This window comes from Pygoscelis adeliae, unplaced genomic scaffold, assembly GCF_000699105.1.
Source record: "Pygoscelis adeliae isolate BGI_AS28 unplaced genomic scaffold, ASM69910v1 Scaffold272, whole genome shotgun sequence".
NCBI lineage: Eukaryota > Metazoa > Chordata > Aves > Sphenisciformes > Spheniscidae > Pygoscelis > Pygoscelis adeliae.
Window position 1 is genome coordinate 435,851 of NW_008824282.1, and position 15,037 is coordinate 450,887.

The 15,037-nt window shown below is 38.1% G+C and overlaps 1 protein-coding gene across 1 annotated transcript in view; it reads right to left on the bottom strand.

Annotated features, from left to right (window-relative positions):
• Window positions 1–650: 650 nt before the first annotated feature.
• The window catches only part of GOLPH3 (golgi phosphoprotein 3 (coat-protein)), a 14,518-nt gene continuing 131 nt past the window's right edge, over window positions 651–15,037 (bottom strand). Inside the window, exons 2-4 of the mRNA XM_009318455.1 lie at window positions 14,700–14,831; window positions 7,863–7,977; window positions 651–4,624 (exon numbers count right to left, since the gene is read on the bottom strand). Coding sequence (XP_009316730.1) covers window positions 4,200–4,624; window positions 7,863–7,977; window positions 14,700–14,831 — 672 coding nt within the window. The 3' untranslated portion in view covers window positions 651–4,199. The remainder of the gene's footprint in view (window positions 4,625–7,862; window positions 7,978–14,699; window positions 14,832–15,037) is intronic.

The following is a 15,037-nucleotide window of genomic DNA, read 5'->3' on the forward strand; positions in this document are numbered from 1 at the left end:
AGGAACCAGCTTTTCTTCTCACTGTTTCTACAGAAAACTCTCTCAGCTCTTTCTTCTCCTGAGTCAGAAGGCATTTCTTACCGTCAGCTTTTCACAGGCTTCGTGCTGCTGCTTTGTAGGCAGGAGAAAACAAGACCCAATGAGAGGAAACTCAAGCTCTTACTCAGAGATTAACACAAGCGGCAGCTCTGACCATGCTTCTTCCCCATCCAAAGATTCTCCTCCCCTCCTACCCAAGGCCACCTCCTACACACACCTGAAATCACACTTTATATTTGACACTTACAAAGCACTTGACATCATCTCATTTCCCTAGTAGTTAAACTGTTGCATACATTAAGCATTACCACAGAATAAATGACTTACTTTTTCAAGAAATTTGTACTTCTCTGAAGCTGGAACCCCCCCCTTCCATATAGAAAGATAGATGGACAATAGGGGAAACTTGGACATCACAGGCTTTGACTACCTCAAGTGCCTGAAGGCCAGTTGAGGCAGAACTGAGGCTTTGATTGAAATCTTAAAGTTCTGTTTCCCAAAATGGTGAGGACCAGAGCCTCAGAAGAAACTGGAAATTAGATAGCAAATGAAAGAAAAAATTCCTTTAGGTATTGCATGCAGGTGATACGCAGTAACCATTTGCAGCTCATAGCTTGGAAGGGTGCTTTATTTTGTTTCAGTACAGATTCAGTCCAGTTCACAGAGAACACATTAGTTAATACATATCTTCACTTTGTAGGAGAAATGGGCATGAACACGAGCACTCAGTCACCAGCCTTTTATAGCCAATTTATGCAACTTTTGCCTCAAAAGCATCATGTATGGCACACAGGTTTCACTAGCATCCCATATAGGAGCACTGTAACATCATCTCCAGAAACCCAGGAGGATGTAAATCTCAAGGACCGTAAAACTACAAATATATATATATACATACACACACATACTGCTTGGGGATTTAACTTTCAAAATCCTGTTTTTGACATTAACTTCAAAGTTTGTTTTATAAGAATGTGTCCCTGAATAATACATATTCTTCCTTGAGGCACACGTTCGAGTTCAGGCTATGGATAGCAGTCTTCACTTTAAGCAGCCGTTGAGAGCTGAGGACTCGGAGCAGACAAAACTGTCTTAAAACCAGGTCCCTGTGAGCTGCAGTAGCAGCTAATAGGAAGAAGGGTACCTGAATCTTAGTAGAACAAAGCAGTCCGCCACGCTTAGCCATCTTATTAGAACCTGAAATAGCAACGAAGGCAAGGATGTTAGCTAAATCATTCCCTGCTAACCTCCCAAACTTACCTTCCTTGTTAGACATAAGGTCTGGTAGCACTCGTGAGGCTTTGGGTTTTTTAAAGCACAACATAGGACTCAAGACTCCAAAAGCTCATCTATTTCCCCTGCACGTTTGGGCTTATACCAGGTGGTCTAACAAAAGACACTGTTGCTCTTCACAAAACCTTTATTACTTACATCAAAGTTCTTTGATACACCCAGTACAAGCTATCCCCATCACAGGCAGAAGTTCTACCTTTAAGCAAAATAAAGCTGATAAATACTGTAGGCAGTTATCTTCTATGTGAAAGAAATAAAAACCCTAATCCCCTCCAGAAAGAGGATTTAAGGGTGACTTCTTTTAAACCATGTTGGCTGTAAGGGTGACAAAACCCCAATATCCTCCACAACCTAACATGAAACCAGCAGGAACATGGAGAATACTCACAGAATGAAAATGAGAGGACAGAAAAGGGACTATGAAAGATACTTTCAGTCTGAAGCACGTTTCAAGTAGCTTAGATTTTCAAAGCCATTTTAAAAGTTTTGTGCACTTAACTTGCTCCTGAATACTCCACTGTTTTTCTGACCTTTCCACCTAATTACTTTTCTCTCCTCTCAAAGAGCAACAGAAAATGAGAAAACAGATCACAGGAGAGAGAGAGAGACAATGAAAGCAGTGAGTTAGCATATAGTATCAAGTACAGAAAGTATTCTATAAGCTGCCAAATGTAAGAGCAACACAGCAACTTTCATTTTTCCTCCACTTAAAGCAATCACGTTTTGAAATGTTTAAAAGAATGTCCAAAGTTCATGCCCAAGCTCCTCAAAGTTTTAAACACAGCATCTTACAACTGAGAGAACACTGTTTGTCTTTTTATTTGTAAACCAGAGTTTGAAATATTTTACAATATACTTTTAATTTCATTTTTCTAAAGAAACAGCATTTAAGAACTGAAAGAACAGTGTGCCATTAAATGTTAAGGAACATATTTTAAAAACCTTTATTAAAAAAAGGTTATATAGGTATGATGAATTTAAGTTGTGTTTCAAAGTCGTCTACTTAAGCATCTAAATGATTGAAAATGAAGTGCAAAATTGGAAGTCCAGTCACAGATGAGGCTGTAGAGTTCTGCTCAAGATAGAAGAGGTCTACCCATGGCAGGCACAACTGCACACTCACAAGCTCAGTCAGTCTGTCTCAGCCATGAATCCTGCAGATCTGAGCGACACCGCTGATTAGGTCAGTTTGATCTACTTAATATAAACTCTCCCTTTCTAATAAGAAGGATATTAACTAAAGCTTTCAGTTAAGCAATAAAACCTTTCTAATTAGCAACAAAAAATAAAAATGACATGCTTGCTCTGTTTCAGGCACTTTCAAGATCATAGTTTATTTACTGTAGGTAAAAAGCTAGTATACAGATTAAGGGATCCCTTAAGTTTCAACTCTACAGTTATACACCATCTAGTATTCTTGCTCTGAGTATTAACCAAAAAAGTTTCTAAACACCTGTAAGGCCCACTATAAATCTGCATTGTTATGAGGGAAAAAAAAATATAAATCAATGCTTAATTTTTTCAATGCATAATATTTACACTGTGAAAATGATGGGAGATAACAAGCAGTGGCAAAGAGGCAATAAATTTTAAAAAGCCAAAGTTTTATATATTTTTTTTTTACAATAGTGTGCTAATCAGCATAACTGTATATAAAAAATTAAAATATAGCAGAGCGTCCCATTACAGATATCTTAATCATCTGAACTGCAGTCATTACTTGCTAATCATTTACATGCAACACCTGCTAGGACTGACTTTTTGTTTTTAAAGTGTAAAATAGATTATGAGGTTTAAGAGACAAACATTAATTTGTGTACAAAATTGAAAACTGCACTCAAGAATTGTACTGGTCACAAGCCTCTTCCATATGGGGAAGGGTGGGGATGGGAAGTACAAACAATGATAGAAAGTGGTCTCTTTCTGTACACTAATTATCAAAGGCAATGCATAGACTGAGAATACCTGGATGGCAAACTCTGTAGACACTGGAAACAAACAGTTTTCACATACATGCTCTTTACAGGAGGCCTTTCTTTCCACTGAATGGCAATGGCTGACAGCAAATAAGGGGCACCAGGTGTACAACTAAGTAGATCTTTTAAAATACTAAGATGGGGCAGTTGTTAATATACAATTTGAACTATATATACAATATAATGGAATGTATCCCATCCCAAAACCGGTTTATGAAACAATTGGACCTTTCTATACTAGCCTTATGACTCAGCTATCGTTCTAATGAAAATATAAGTACACAAGAGACTTGCATGAAAAGCAAAATTTATGGGCATTTTACAGGAACTACTGACAAAGCTGCTTAATGGCATTTCTGCTTTTAAAGTAATTTTGTCAGATATAATTGAAACAACATCTGTGTATAAAATGTCCTGACAGACACTTCAACATGGAGCTTTGGTGATTTAAAAAGGCCCTTTTTAATCTGTTATGAATTGTACTGCAGAAGTATTGATGCATGCACACATCTGTGTCAGCTGAGACTAGTGGTCCAACTGCATGCACATTTCCTCCTTGAGGTGCTTTCCATGTTAAACCACTTCAATAACAATAAGATGAAAAATAGATTAAACAAAGTATTTCAGATAACTCAAACTGAATAGGAAATGGAATGCCAATATGGCAGTAAAACCTTTTTCTGTTGTTTTTGAACAGGAAGGTCTCTTGTACCAGCAGAATCCTGTATACAGATACACAGAGAAGGAGGGAATACACCACTTAAAATTCCCATTAAACAAGAGTCGATTCATCATGTGAGAAGGTACAAATTACAGAAAACATGAATAGTCGATAGAAGAGAAACAACTGGTTTACATGAAAGAAGAGAGAACACTTCAGTCTGAATGCAGTTATTTTGTGAAAGCTGCTACAACAGCCCACAGAACCTCATTTGTGTTGGCTTTCATACATTCAACCTCAGGGTCTAAATCCAGAAGCTGCCGCACTCTCTTTGTGGCTAAATCATACTGCTCATCCAAAAGGGGGGCAAAAGCGTTCTCCAGAACATCTGAAGCATGGGCTAAATAAACAAGTGCCAGCAAGCGCTTGTCCATGCGGTGAGGGTCATTCACCCATTTGTCAAGAACTGCTTCCTGAACCTTCTTGATGAGGCGCTGTTTGATATTGTTGTTGGTGAGAGGGTGCGTAGTCATGTCAAAAAGAAGGAAGTTCTGTTTCTCTGTTGTCAGTACACCTTTTTCCACTAGATTTTTAGCTAACCGTTCACGGACATTTCGTAGCTGGTAGTGCAACTTCAATGGGTTCCATGTTTCACCTAAAAAAGCAAGCAAAAAACTCAACAGTCAGGCAAAGTTTAAGCTGTACTATTACAGTGATTTTCCCCCCTCCCTGTGGTGCAGAATGAGCTGTCAAATTCATATAGCTGACTATTACACTAAGATACTGTGCTAATGTCAGCATTTCTCTGATCTCTGACCTACTCAGATATAGGCATAGAGACAGAGACCATGAGAGCCTCCTTGGAGGAGCTTCACTGTACATTTAAAGTTTGGATGAAATGCTAGCTAAGCCATGTCTTAAGGATATGACAAATAAGCAGTCTTGTACTACAGAAAAAAAACCCAACCAAACCAAAAACCAGTCATTGAGAGAGAGGTTACTTTCAATAATAAAAATAAAACTAAGTATCTCTTCTAGTCTTGTGCATTTGTCTGCTTCCAGCCTTTCACCATTTCAGAGACTGGAAGAAGTGTCATTGCCTTTCTTTCTGCCACAGAGACAAGCTAATGCACACCTATCTTGTGCATTTCTCTATTTCTTCAGGTTTTCATTCTTCTCTCCCTTCCTGTCCCCACCAGGTGAAACAGTGACTATGCACTATGTGAGTGTGTGTGTACACAGGAGCACATGTTGGGCAGGGGCTTTAATGTTTCTATAAAAATTATTTTTAATGTTTTTTTTTAAGGCAGGAGAATCTGGCCCTTCAGAGTGCATGACTGTGTGTGCAGAGGGAGGAATTTAAAAAGCACAAAATCAGCATCAACAGCTACTGATAAAGCTAAAATTGTTAAGCACTGAGAAATCCACCTTTGCTTAAGAGTTTACTTAACACACTAAAAATTTTAGGTCCAGCCTACCTAAGTATTTATCGTAAGTCTTAAAATCCCCTCCTGATACAAAAGAGTCTATGCATTTCAAGAGGCAAGGGAAGAAACAGCATTAAGTATTTCTTCCACAGATGGGGGTTTTCTATAAATGATACGAGAATTTCTGCATTACTTTATTTCTGTATTGGAAAGCTTTTTAAAAATTAATTGGTTAACATACAATAGTAATAATAAAAAACACAGATGACTACGGTTTCTCCCACTGTGAGGAAGGGTGATACACACTGTATCCAAGTAACAGCCAAGTTAAATAAACAAACGAGGTGACACCAACTGCATAGTGAAAGGCAGAAAACCCACCCAGGCCTGAACTACACAAGTCCCTATAGGTCCCACACCTCATTGAATGTGATTTCCCAGCTTGACCATGAATGCAACAAATCACACACACAGAAAAAGGTAGTTTCCTTACAGTGTTTCACAGGGCAAAGGCTATTTCCTAGATTTTTTCTACATTTGTTAGGTGGATGTGGCTATACGGTAGTAAAAAGTACTGTGGTGACACCTTGTGACCAATCTCCTCAATTACACAGACACTTGCTTGTCCAAACATAGACAGATGGTTGTTACACCTACAGGAAGACCTGACATTTTGATCCAAACTTCTGTATTAAAAAAAGACTATCTTACAAACAACATCAGCTTGGCAAACATTACCTTACACATCCATATAAATATTTCCATGATGGCTTTGAACTCATATGTACTGTAACTTCAAGCAGCATTCTTCACATTGCTGATAATTACAGAGTAGCTATTTTTCCAGGATCAGGCCCTAAAGCAAAATTCTACAGTGTTTATAAAAAAAACCAAACAAAACACCAAAATATTTTTCTTCAAAGGGCAGTTCTCTAAACCATGGAAAATGCAAAGAACCCTAATGCCATCCAAGAACTAGTGATTAATAACCACATGTAAGTAAAAATGATTGATGCAAGTCTTAGCCACAGCACTGATGATAACTATCTTCCCAGAGCCAAAGCTCAGCAGGGTCAGAAAAACCTCAGCTTAACTCAAAGAAAACTACAACATTGTTCATTCATTAGTTAACCTTTTTTGAATCAGTACTAACTTAATGTGCTCTGCACTGGGAGAGAAGGTGAAATGTCAGCACAAATTATGTATTTGGGACAAGAAAAATGGATTGTTTTTGCAGACCGCAAAAGTGAAGGAGAGCTGAGCAAGAACTGAACTGCAAGGCTACGCAGCAGCCACGCCCCCTACTGACAAGGACGGCTTTGTTCTCCTGTCTCGCCCCTCTGCCTGACAGTCAAGGAGCAGGAGGGGAAGGATGGGAAGGACAGGAGTACCAACTGATGTGCAAGGAAGGCCGTTTAAGGTGGTACAGGACAAATGGGAAGAACATAATGAAAACAGGGAGGCAGAGAAAGGTGGAGAGATTTTGCTCATTTTTGCAACTCTTACTTATCGGTTGTTACAAGTAACAGATTTAGACAGACAGCTTCAAGTCTCATTACCCCCTAGCTCCCAGAGTCTTGTTGACAAAACAGTGGGTTTTTTTCCTGCACTGTTCGCACAACTGAAGTACAGCTCTGATCTACTCCAAGGAAGCTGCATTTTATGTGTTTTGTAAAAACAGACAAACCCTGGTGATGAATTCTTGCTACAGAAAAAAACAACAATAAAAGCACTATATGTTAAAAGATGGTCATTGTTAATTTCAGTTTGATTTATGCATCCTGAGGATACAACTGTTGGCAAGGTATATGAAAAACGTTAACTGCAACTGTAAAGGTGAAATCTAATTGACTTTTTTTTTTTGACAACAACTTACTAGCTTTACAGAAACAGCTGTGTGCAATGTACTCACCTTGAAGACTTTGTTTTGAATGAAAGGTATCTAACATTTGAAAAATATTTATTACATTTCTCCAGTTAATGAAAAAATAGAACTCCTGACTCTTTATTGTTTCTTTATGATTAATGGCCAAATCATCCTCAATTTTTACATCTCAGCAGTGAGCTCCTTATCTCCTTTCTTTATCAAAAGATCGGAATACTGAATCCATACACATATACTCCAAACTTCCACTAACCCTCATTTCCAATTACAGAGAAAGGCAGTTATATCTCCAGGGTGCAGTCCTGATTTACTTCAGAGTCAGTGGAAAGTACCTCTTTCACAGAGTTGAGATGTCCTCTGACACTTCCAGATAGATCCTTTCTGTACCAAGTTACGTCAAAAGCAACAGTTACTTGTATTTGATTAAAGGCTACAATCAACAAGCAACTACCCTAGAGGACAGACTAATTAACTTTTTTGCATACTTTCTCCCCAAAAACCTTACAGTATCATCTCTAGTGATGCCAGATAATTAGCTTTACTGGGGGGAAAAAAGGCAAATACATTAAGTCCACGCTTACCACTAAGCAGTTCAATCCAATTTTGTACTGTTTCAGGAGGCTGGGTCTCTTTTATGTGTTTCAGAGCTTCATCAAGCAGAACATCTCCCGTAGGAGCATCTGACTTGCAAATCACCTAGGATAGAATAAAACACAGTCAGTATTTTGACTTAATTCATATATCGTAAACATCCACCAATAAAAACTGGGAAAATCTGCCTATTATCAAAACCAAGGAAATTTAAAAAAAATAAGGAACTATCTCTAAGAATATGCAACTCTAAAAAAAATATCTAGTTGTTAAAAAAAACTACCTAGGATTTTAATTACAAAGCTATGTTGTCTTAGGTTATCTATAACTTAAATTAACTTTAATTGACTAAAACTATAGTATTAATAACATGCTGAATACCTAATTTTTTAAGGAAGATAATCCACTAATCTGGCCAGGTCCTTCGCTTCCTCACCAAAACAAAGTATATTACAGTGCTAAATTACTCTCTGATGGCAGTCTATTTTACTGCTTCAAGTCAATTTATTCAAAATACTGCAGTTAAACAATTAGGCCATGTGAAACTGAGGAATCAATTACAACCTGAAAAAGCAGGAAACTGGTTTTCTTCTTCCATATATTCATGGATAAAAATAGGTTCAAAAAAACATCTGTAAGTTTTACAGCTCTGAAGAACACATTGACCAGCAACACTATGTTCCATTCACTAACAGTTAGAACACACATACTAGGCAAAATATGTATGTACTAATACACCCCTTAATATGCAGTAATAAATGCAATATCATTTAAGTTTGTTATTTAATAACTTCTAAAATCATGTGAGCTCTTTCCTCAAGAGAGCACAGGAGAACAACAAAAAAATCATTCACAGTAACATAATAAAATTTAAGAATTTGAGTAACTGCTTATTTACCAGAATAAGCAGTTATATAAACCAGGTACAAATACAATTTTTTCTGGTTAGAAAAACAAGAGCACCAAATGAAAATATACAGATTAAACTAGCCCAAGTCAATACTTTGAATAACAACAAAGTAACAACAATAAAAATGTATCTTTCTTAGGAAAAGAATTGCTACAGTTTCAAAGCTATTTATGAAACAACGTCTAAATCTGGCAATTTAAATAGTTTTACAAGTTAGCACTTTATAAGCATCAGGTAAGAAGGTAACCGGCAATTGACAGAAAAACTAACAAATCAACACAATTCCACATATACAAGAGAAGAACCAAGTGAAAGCTCTTATTTTTTGTAAAGCTTCACAGCAGTCAGAGAGGTGTCCTGAAAAAGCTTTAAGTGTCCTATTGAAATACATCCCAAGTTGAGTTCCGTTCCGTAGTTCTAATAATCCTTACTACAAACAATAGAGGAGTACAATACTGTTGTGGTTTAACCCCAGCCGGCAACTGAGCACCACACAGCCACTCGCTCACTCCCCACCAGTGGGATGGGGGAGAGAATCGGAAGGGTAAAAGTGAGAAAATGCTTTGGTTGAGGTAAGAACAGTGTAATGGCAAAGCAAAAGCCACGCGTGCAAGCAGAGCAAACCAAGGAATTCATTCACTACTTCCCATGGGCAGGCAGGGGTTCAGCCATCCCCAGGAAAGCAGGGCTCCATCATACATAACGGGTACTGGGAAGACAAACACCATCACTCCGAACGTCCCCCCGCTTCCTCCTTCTTCCCCCAGCTTTATATGCTGAGCATGACGTCATATGGTATGGAATGTCCCTTTGGCCAGTTGGGGTCAGCTGTCCCAGCCGTGTCCCCTCCCAATTTCTTGTGCCCCCCCAGCCTACTTGCTGGTGGGGTGGGGTGAGGAGCAGAAAAGGCCTTGACTCTGTGTCAGCACTGCTCAGCAGTAACGAAAACACCCCTGTGTTATCAACACTGTTTTCAGCACAAATCCAAAACACAGCCCCATACCAGCTACTAGGAAGAAAATTAATTCTATCCCAGCCAAAACCAACACAAATGCACTTTCACAGAGTCTGTAGATGACACTAAAATGAGTTGCAATGGTAAGACAGCTTCAATGCTGGTAAGATGATCCCAAGCTAGAGATGTGTACGAAGTCAATGAGATGAAATTAAAAGGAAAATTGCTGGAGAGATCTTTGTGAATACCTAACAGGTCATAGCTGGAATGCTATTTCCAATTTAGATCATATATATAAAACACAGAAACTAAGATTTTTAATAAAATCAGCAAGAATGAACCAGTCCACAATGGCAGGCTAAAAAGACAAAGTTTGTTTAGATCTAAAAGGAAAGCATATAAGATATTTTTACAAAGAGGGTATCCAACAGTAGTTTAGGGTGCTTACTTTGGGAAAAAAAAAAGATACCAGCTTATTCTGGAAATATGGAAGATGCAGAATATATTGTCAGAAACTTCAACAGGAAAATTAAACACCCACGGAGCTGTTAAATTCCATTTAGTGGAGAATTTTAAGACACCTGCCAGGGAGGGACCAGAGAAAACTCATTATCTGTTACTGCATTAAGTTTAAATGGTCTCTTGAGATACTGTCCAGGTCTCCATTTTTGGGAGCTGGAGATCACTCCAACCATAAACCTTGGATATTTGGTTTTAAGAACACAATTACATTTTAATCCAGACAATTCATATTTGAAACTAAAACATACAACAATGCCTGTTTATCTTTCTGATTTACAAGCTTGCACCACAGTGTCACTCAAAACCCCTATTAACCACATATAATGATATTACATATCTTCCAGTTTTATATCAAGATTCTAGATTTTTGGAAGTTTCTGTTCTTTAATTATCCAGAAGCATACTTCAAGTTGGGTTTTTAAGCTGCTACATTTGTGGCTATTAATAGCCACCTTTCAGATATTCCTTCAATAATTAGCCTCAAAACACCCAACTTACTTATTTTCACTTCTTTTTAAAACTGACATTCCAGCAGTATTTTAGTTTCTTTGAAGTGTCCCAGATTATTAGTTTCACAGTAACCTTTGTTACACTGGATTGCTCCAGCCTGCTGCACTTGGTAACCTACTACTCACCATCTCACTTTAACAGGTAAGATGTGAAGTAATCTTTTTGACCTGTTTTATTATTAAAAAAACAAAACCAAACCAAACAAACCTCACTGAAGAGAAAAAATGTCTTTAAGTCTAGGATATATGTGAGCTTTTTTTTTTTTTAAAGTTTAGAAAACAGCTTTCCTTACTTATTTGGGGTTAAGATACTTTTTTCTACCACTACAAAGAAGTTTAGGAAGTTAGCCTGAACATAAAGCACCATTACAGAACGAGTCTAAACATACAGGCATTTAGAGGAAAGAGCAGTAAGGAGCACAGACTCCCCCATTCAACTCAGTCAGAACTCCATAAGCTCTTGTGAAGCCACAATGCACAGCAATTTTGTTTCCAAGTTTACTGTTCTCTGCACCCCAGCATATAGCACTTGTTTCTTCTCACTTCTTTGCTACTTCTCACTTCTTTGCTACACTGAATATTCACTGAACAAATTCTTCTGATTATCCTTCCCCTCAAACAAAAGCATTTTGGTTCACACTTCCATAGTATTTCTTTTCCCCTCCCTTCCCAGCACATGGAAACAGGCAACAGCAGAAGCCCAGCCAACTCTCTCCTATCTTCATGGATCTGCTCTTTCTTGAAGGATTTATTGATGAATGCTTCCTGGCTCTCTTCAGAGTCATAACAGCACAAGAAGAGTGGGAAATTGAGTGGATTGGGGATCTCGTGAACTGAATTATCACAGAAGATCAAGCATCCACAAGGGGGAATTTTTTTTCCCCTCTCTTTAACAGAGGACCTAAGGTAGAGCAAGAAGCTAAGATCCTGGTTCTTCAAAGATGATGGTCCTTAGCCTTCCTGCAAAAAACCTTTATTCCAATTTTTCAGGGATTTATCAGTACTACATTTGCCTTGTATCCAACTGCAGATGAAATTTCAATTATACAGAATACTTAATTTGCATTTGCTACAATGCAGCTTTGCAATTAAGCAATGCTAAAGTATTTCTTGCATTGCTTTTTAAGTAAACGTCATTGTTTACTTTTAATACAAAAATTCACTCATGCATGAATCACTCAGAATTGTCAGCTATAAAATACTGCAGTTAATCTGCCCAGGATTTGTTGGGATTTGTTTTGTTTTTAAGAACTCTAATGATTTCGTTTGCTTTCTGAGGCTCTAAGGCAGCATAGAGTACCATCTTCTATTTTTAATAACCACTAGTCTTAGAAATTACTTTATTTATATATAAACCTCAACACTCATTTATTTGTTTCCAAAATTGATACCAGTAGACAGATATGATACAATGATTACATACTCTTAAGCCAAATTTACAAGGACATTGCAACATAAAATGTAATATTGACTTTCAAAGTTTCACTAACATCCATCAAGTCCTTGCCTGCCAGTTTCTCAGTCTCATTTGTCTCTCTATGGCAGTCAAGCATAGATTTAATGACATCTTGATCCATTCTGAAGTTCTGTCCTAGAAACTACAAAAAATTATCAAAGATCCACCTGATTTAAGGCTTGAAATGGAAATCATTGTAGCTAGCAATTTTTTAAGTCAGCTGTATGACCACAGTTAGCTGGTTATAAATCCGTACTACTGCCCAAAGAGATGGTTTTAACCTCTTCTTGTTCTCACCTTATTGCTTGTGCCAGCAGTCTCACTTGTGCCCCACCTGATGACAACATCAAGAAAGTGATTCAAGTAAAAACTAAATTGAGCGAAGAAGTGAGTTAGGTTTCAGCCAGAGGTGTTACCTGACAAGGCTGCACACATGCTAGTAACAACCCAAGACAGACTCCAATAAGCCTCTTCGCAAAGACAGGACTACTCTTTCTCAACTGCAACACAGGCTAAAGTGACTGAAGCCTAAATTCCTCCCTTCAGACCATGGCTTGAAGATACAGGGTTTTGATTCACAAATCAAAGCTTTGAGTTTTAAGGAGGCTTTACCTTCCCACAAAATCCAACGATGCACCTGGGGTGAGGAGGAAGAAGGGCTCGCCTGAGAGGCAGAAGCTATAGAAAATAGTGTTGCCACTGAATCACAACCTTGGATGTAACTAGACAGCTCATTCCACTCACTAAGCACAGTATTTAATTTGCAGCGAAAGCAGAGGGCAAGGGGAGCAAATCCTGCAAAATGAGGACAAGGAGGACACTTGGTAGAGTTGACACACTTAAATCTAGCCCACACAGAAACAAGACTGAAATTTGATGTTAATGCAAAACTTCAAATAAGGTACAAAACAACACAAGTCATTCATGAGAATGATTTCTAAATTGAGAGAGGCAGTGCAGGGGGAGAAGAAACCTCATATACATCAGCAGTTAGGGATTTTATTTGCAAGAAATTACTTAAGCAGAAACCAATCTTCATTTGAATTTTAAATTAAAGCCTTTTTCATAGAAGCCTCCTGCCTGCAAAAAGAAATCTCTCAATTGCCTTACAACAGCAGAAAGAACAAAACCTATAATACTGGGTAGCTTTTAGATCTCCTTAAACAAAGGAGAGGGAGGAGAGAAGAAACAAAACACACGTGACCACCCCCAAAACCACATGATAAAATTTAACCTGAAAAAAAACCATACAAACCCCCAAACAACAACAACAAAAAAACCACCCACAAAACAAACCACCACAAAAGACAACAATAGTTTTGCTTGTATTCTTTACTGAAGTTATGCATAGGCTATTTTTTTATTTTCCTTAAAAAAAAAAAAAAACATAGTTAAAAATTTCAGGTAGATAGAGCTGACAAGGTTTGCACAGAATGAAAATAACTGCTAAAGAACATTCCTGAATGCCTAAGGAGCCAAAAGCTTTGGAAGAAAAAAAAAAATTGTGCGAACTAATCAATGCTGAATATGCTTAAATGAAGCTAAAAGAAGTCGGAGTTGTTTGTCTGAACAGAGGTTCAATTCTTCAGAAGAACAGGAAGCTGGGAGAAGGTTGGGGGATTTGTAAGCTTTCCTTTAAAAAATTTAGCAAAAGATAATATTGACAGGGAAATGTGCCATAAAAGAGAATTTATTTGTGGTGGATATACAACATTTGACCATGTTTTCAATAAGCTTATTTTACAAGCATCCTCTAATGCTGATGAAGTAAAAATTCTTCAAGCAGTGTGACTTTACACGTTTTGTACTAAGGAAAAATCCAGCAGCAAAAGTAATAAATTAAGGCCTCAAATCTTCAGCCTAATTCAATAAAGGACCTTAAAAATTTGCCCATCTTAAAGGTCAGCGAGTACAACGCATTTAACACACAGGTCACACGCTTAAACTAGATACAGTTTTGTGTTCTCAGACGCCCAAAGTGCAAAGATCCTTTCCTTCTCATGCATTTCAAGCACAAACTGCAACACTGTGTACACAAGAATCAAACCGGTGGCTTGCAGGATACATCTGGCAGGCTGTCAGTTAGCCGTTCCTTTCCATCAGCCCACATCTCACCAACATTGCAAAAGCAGTTCCTTCAGCAGACTACAACTGGTGCTACTGGCTCTCAGCAGTAACTGCTGCCACCATACCCTGTCCAGAGCCACAGCCAACTGTTTGTGCAAAGTTCCCAACAGCAGCAAGAACACATCAAGAGAACAGGAGCACAGAACTAGTACAGAAGATTTTCCAAGGCACTTCAGCTCGCCTTTAAACACTTTTAACTCTGTACATCTAACTTACCTCACTACTCAGAATCCCTATCCCCACATAAAGAAAAAAAGAGTCTTTTTCTTACAACCAGTTGTAATTTATAGCTACTCTATTGCCTGAAGCATGACACAAAAGTAAATTTGACCGTTTTCCTCCACTTACCTTTCTTGTTAATAGACTTTTGCGCCTCATTCCACAAGCCTCCAGCTGAAGACGCCCTCGCAATGCCAATTCGATTAACATACAGCCACGCAGCCCTGAGGAGATGCAATCATTCCAGAACGATGTGTAACCCTGTGAAGAATGAAAGGCAGTAAGACATCTCCATCTCCACCTTAAAGCAAAAAGAGGCTTACTGCATTCTCTAAGCAGTTCTCCTGCATTCATAGACTTGTGAAGTAGCATCTAGTCAACTACCATTCCTGTACTGAAAAAGTGGAAGAGAAACACTCATCCCCTATCAGTTTTGACACTTAGTCTCTGCTCTTTGAAGAACAGGG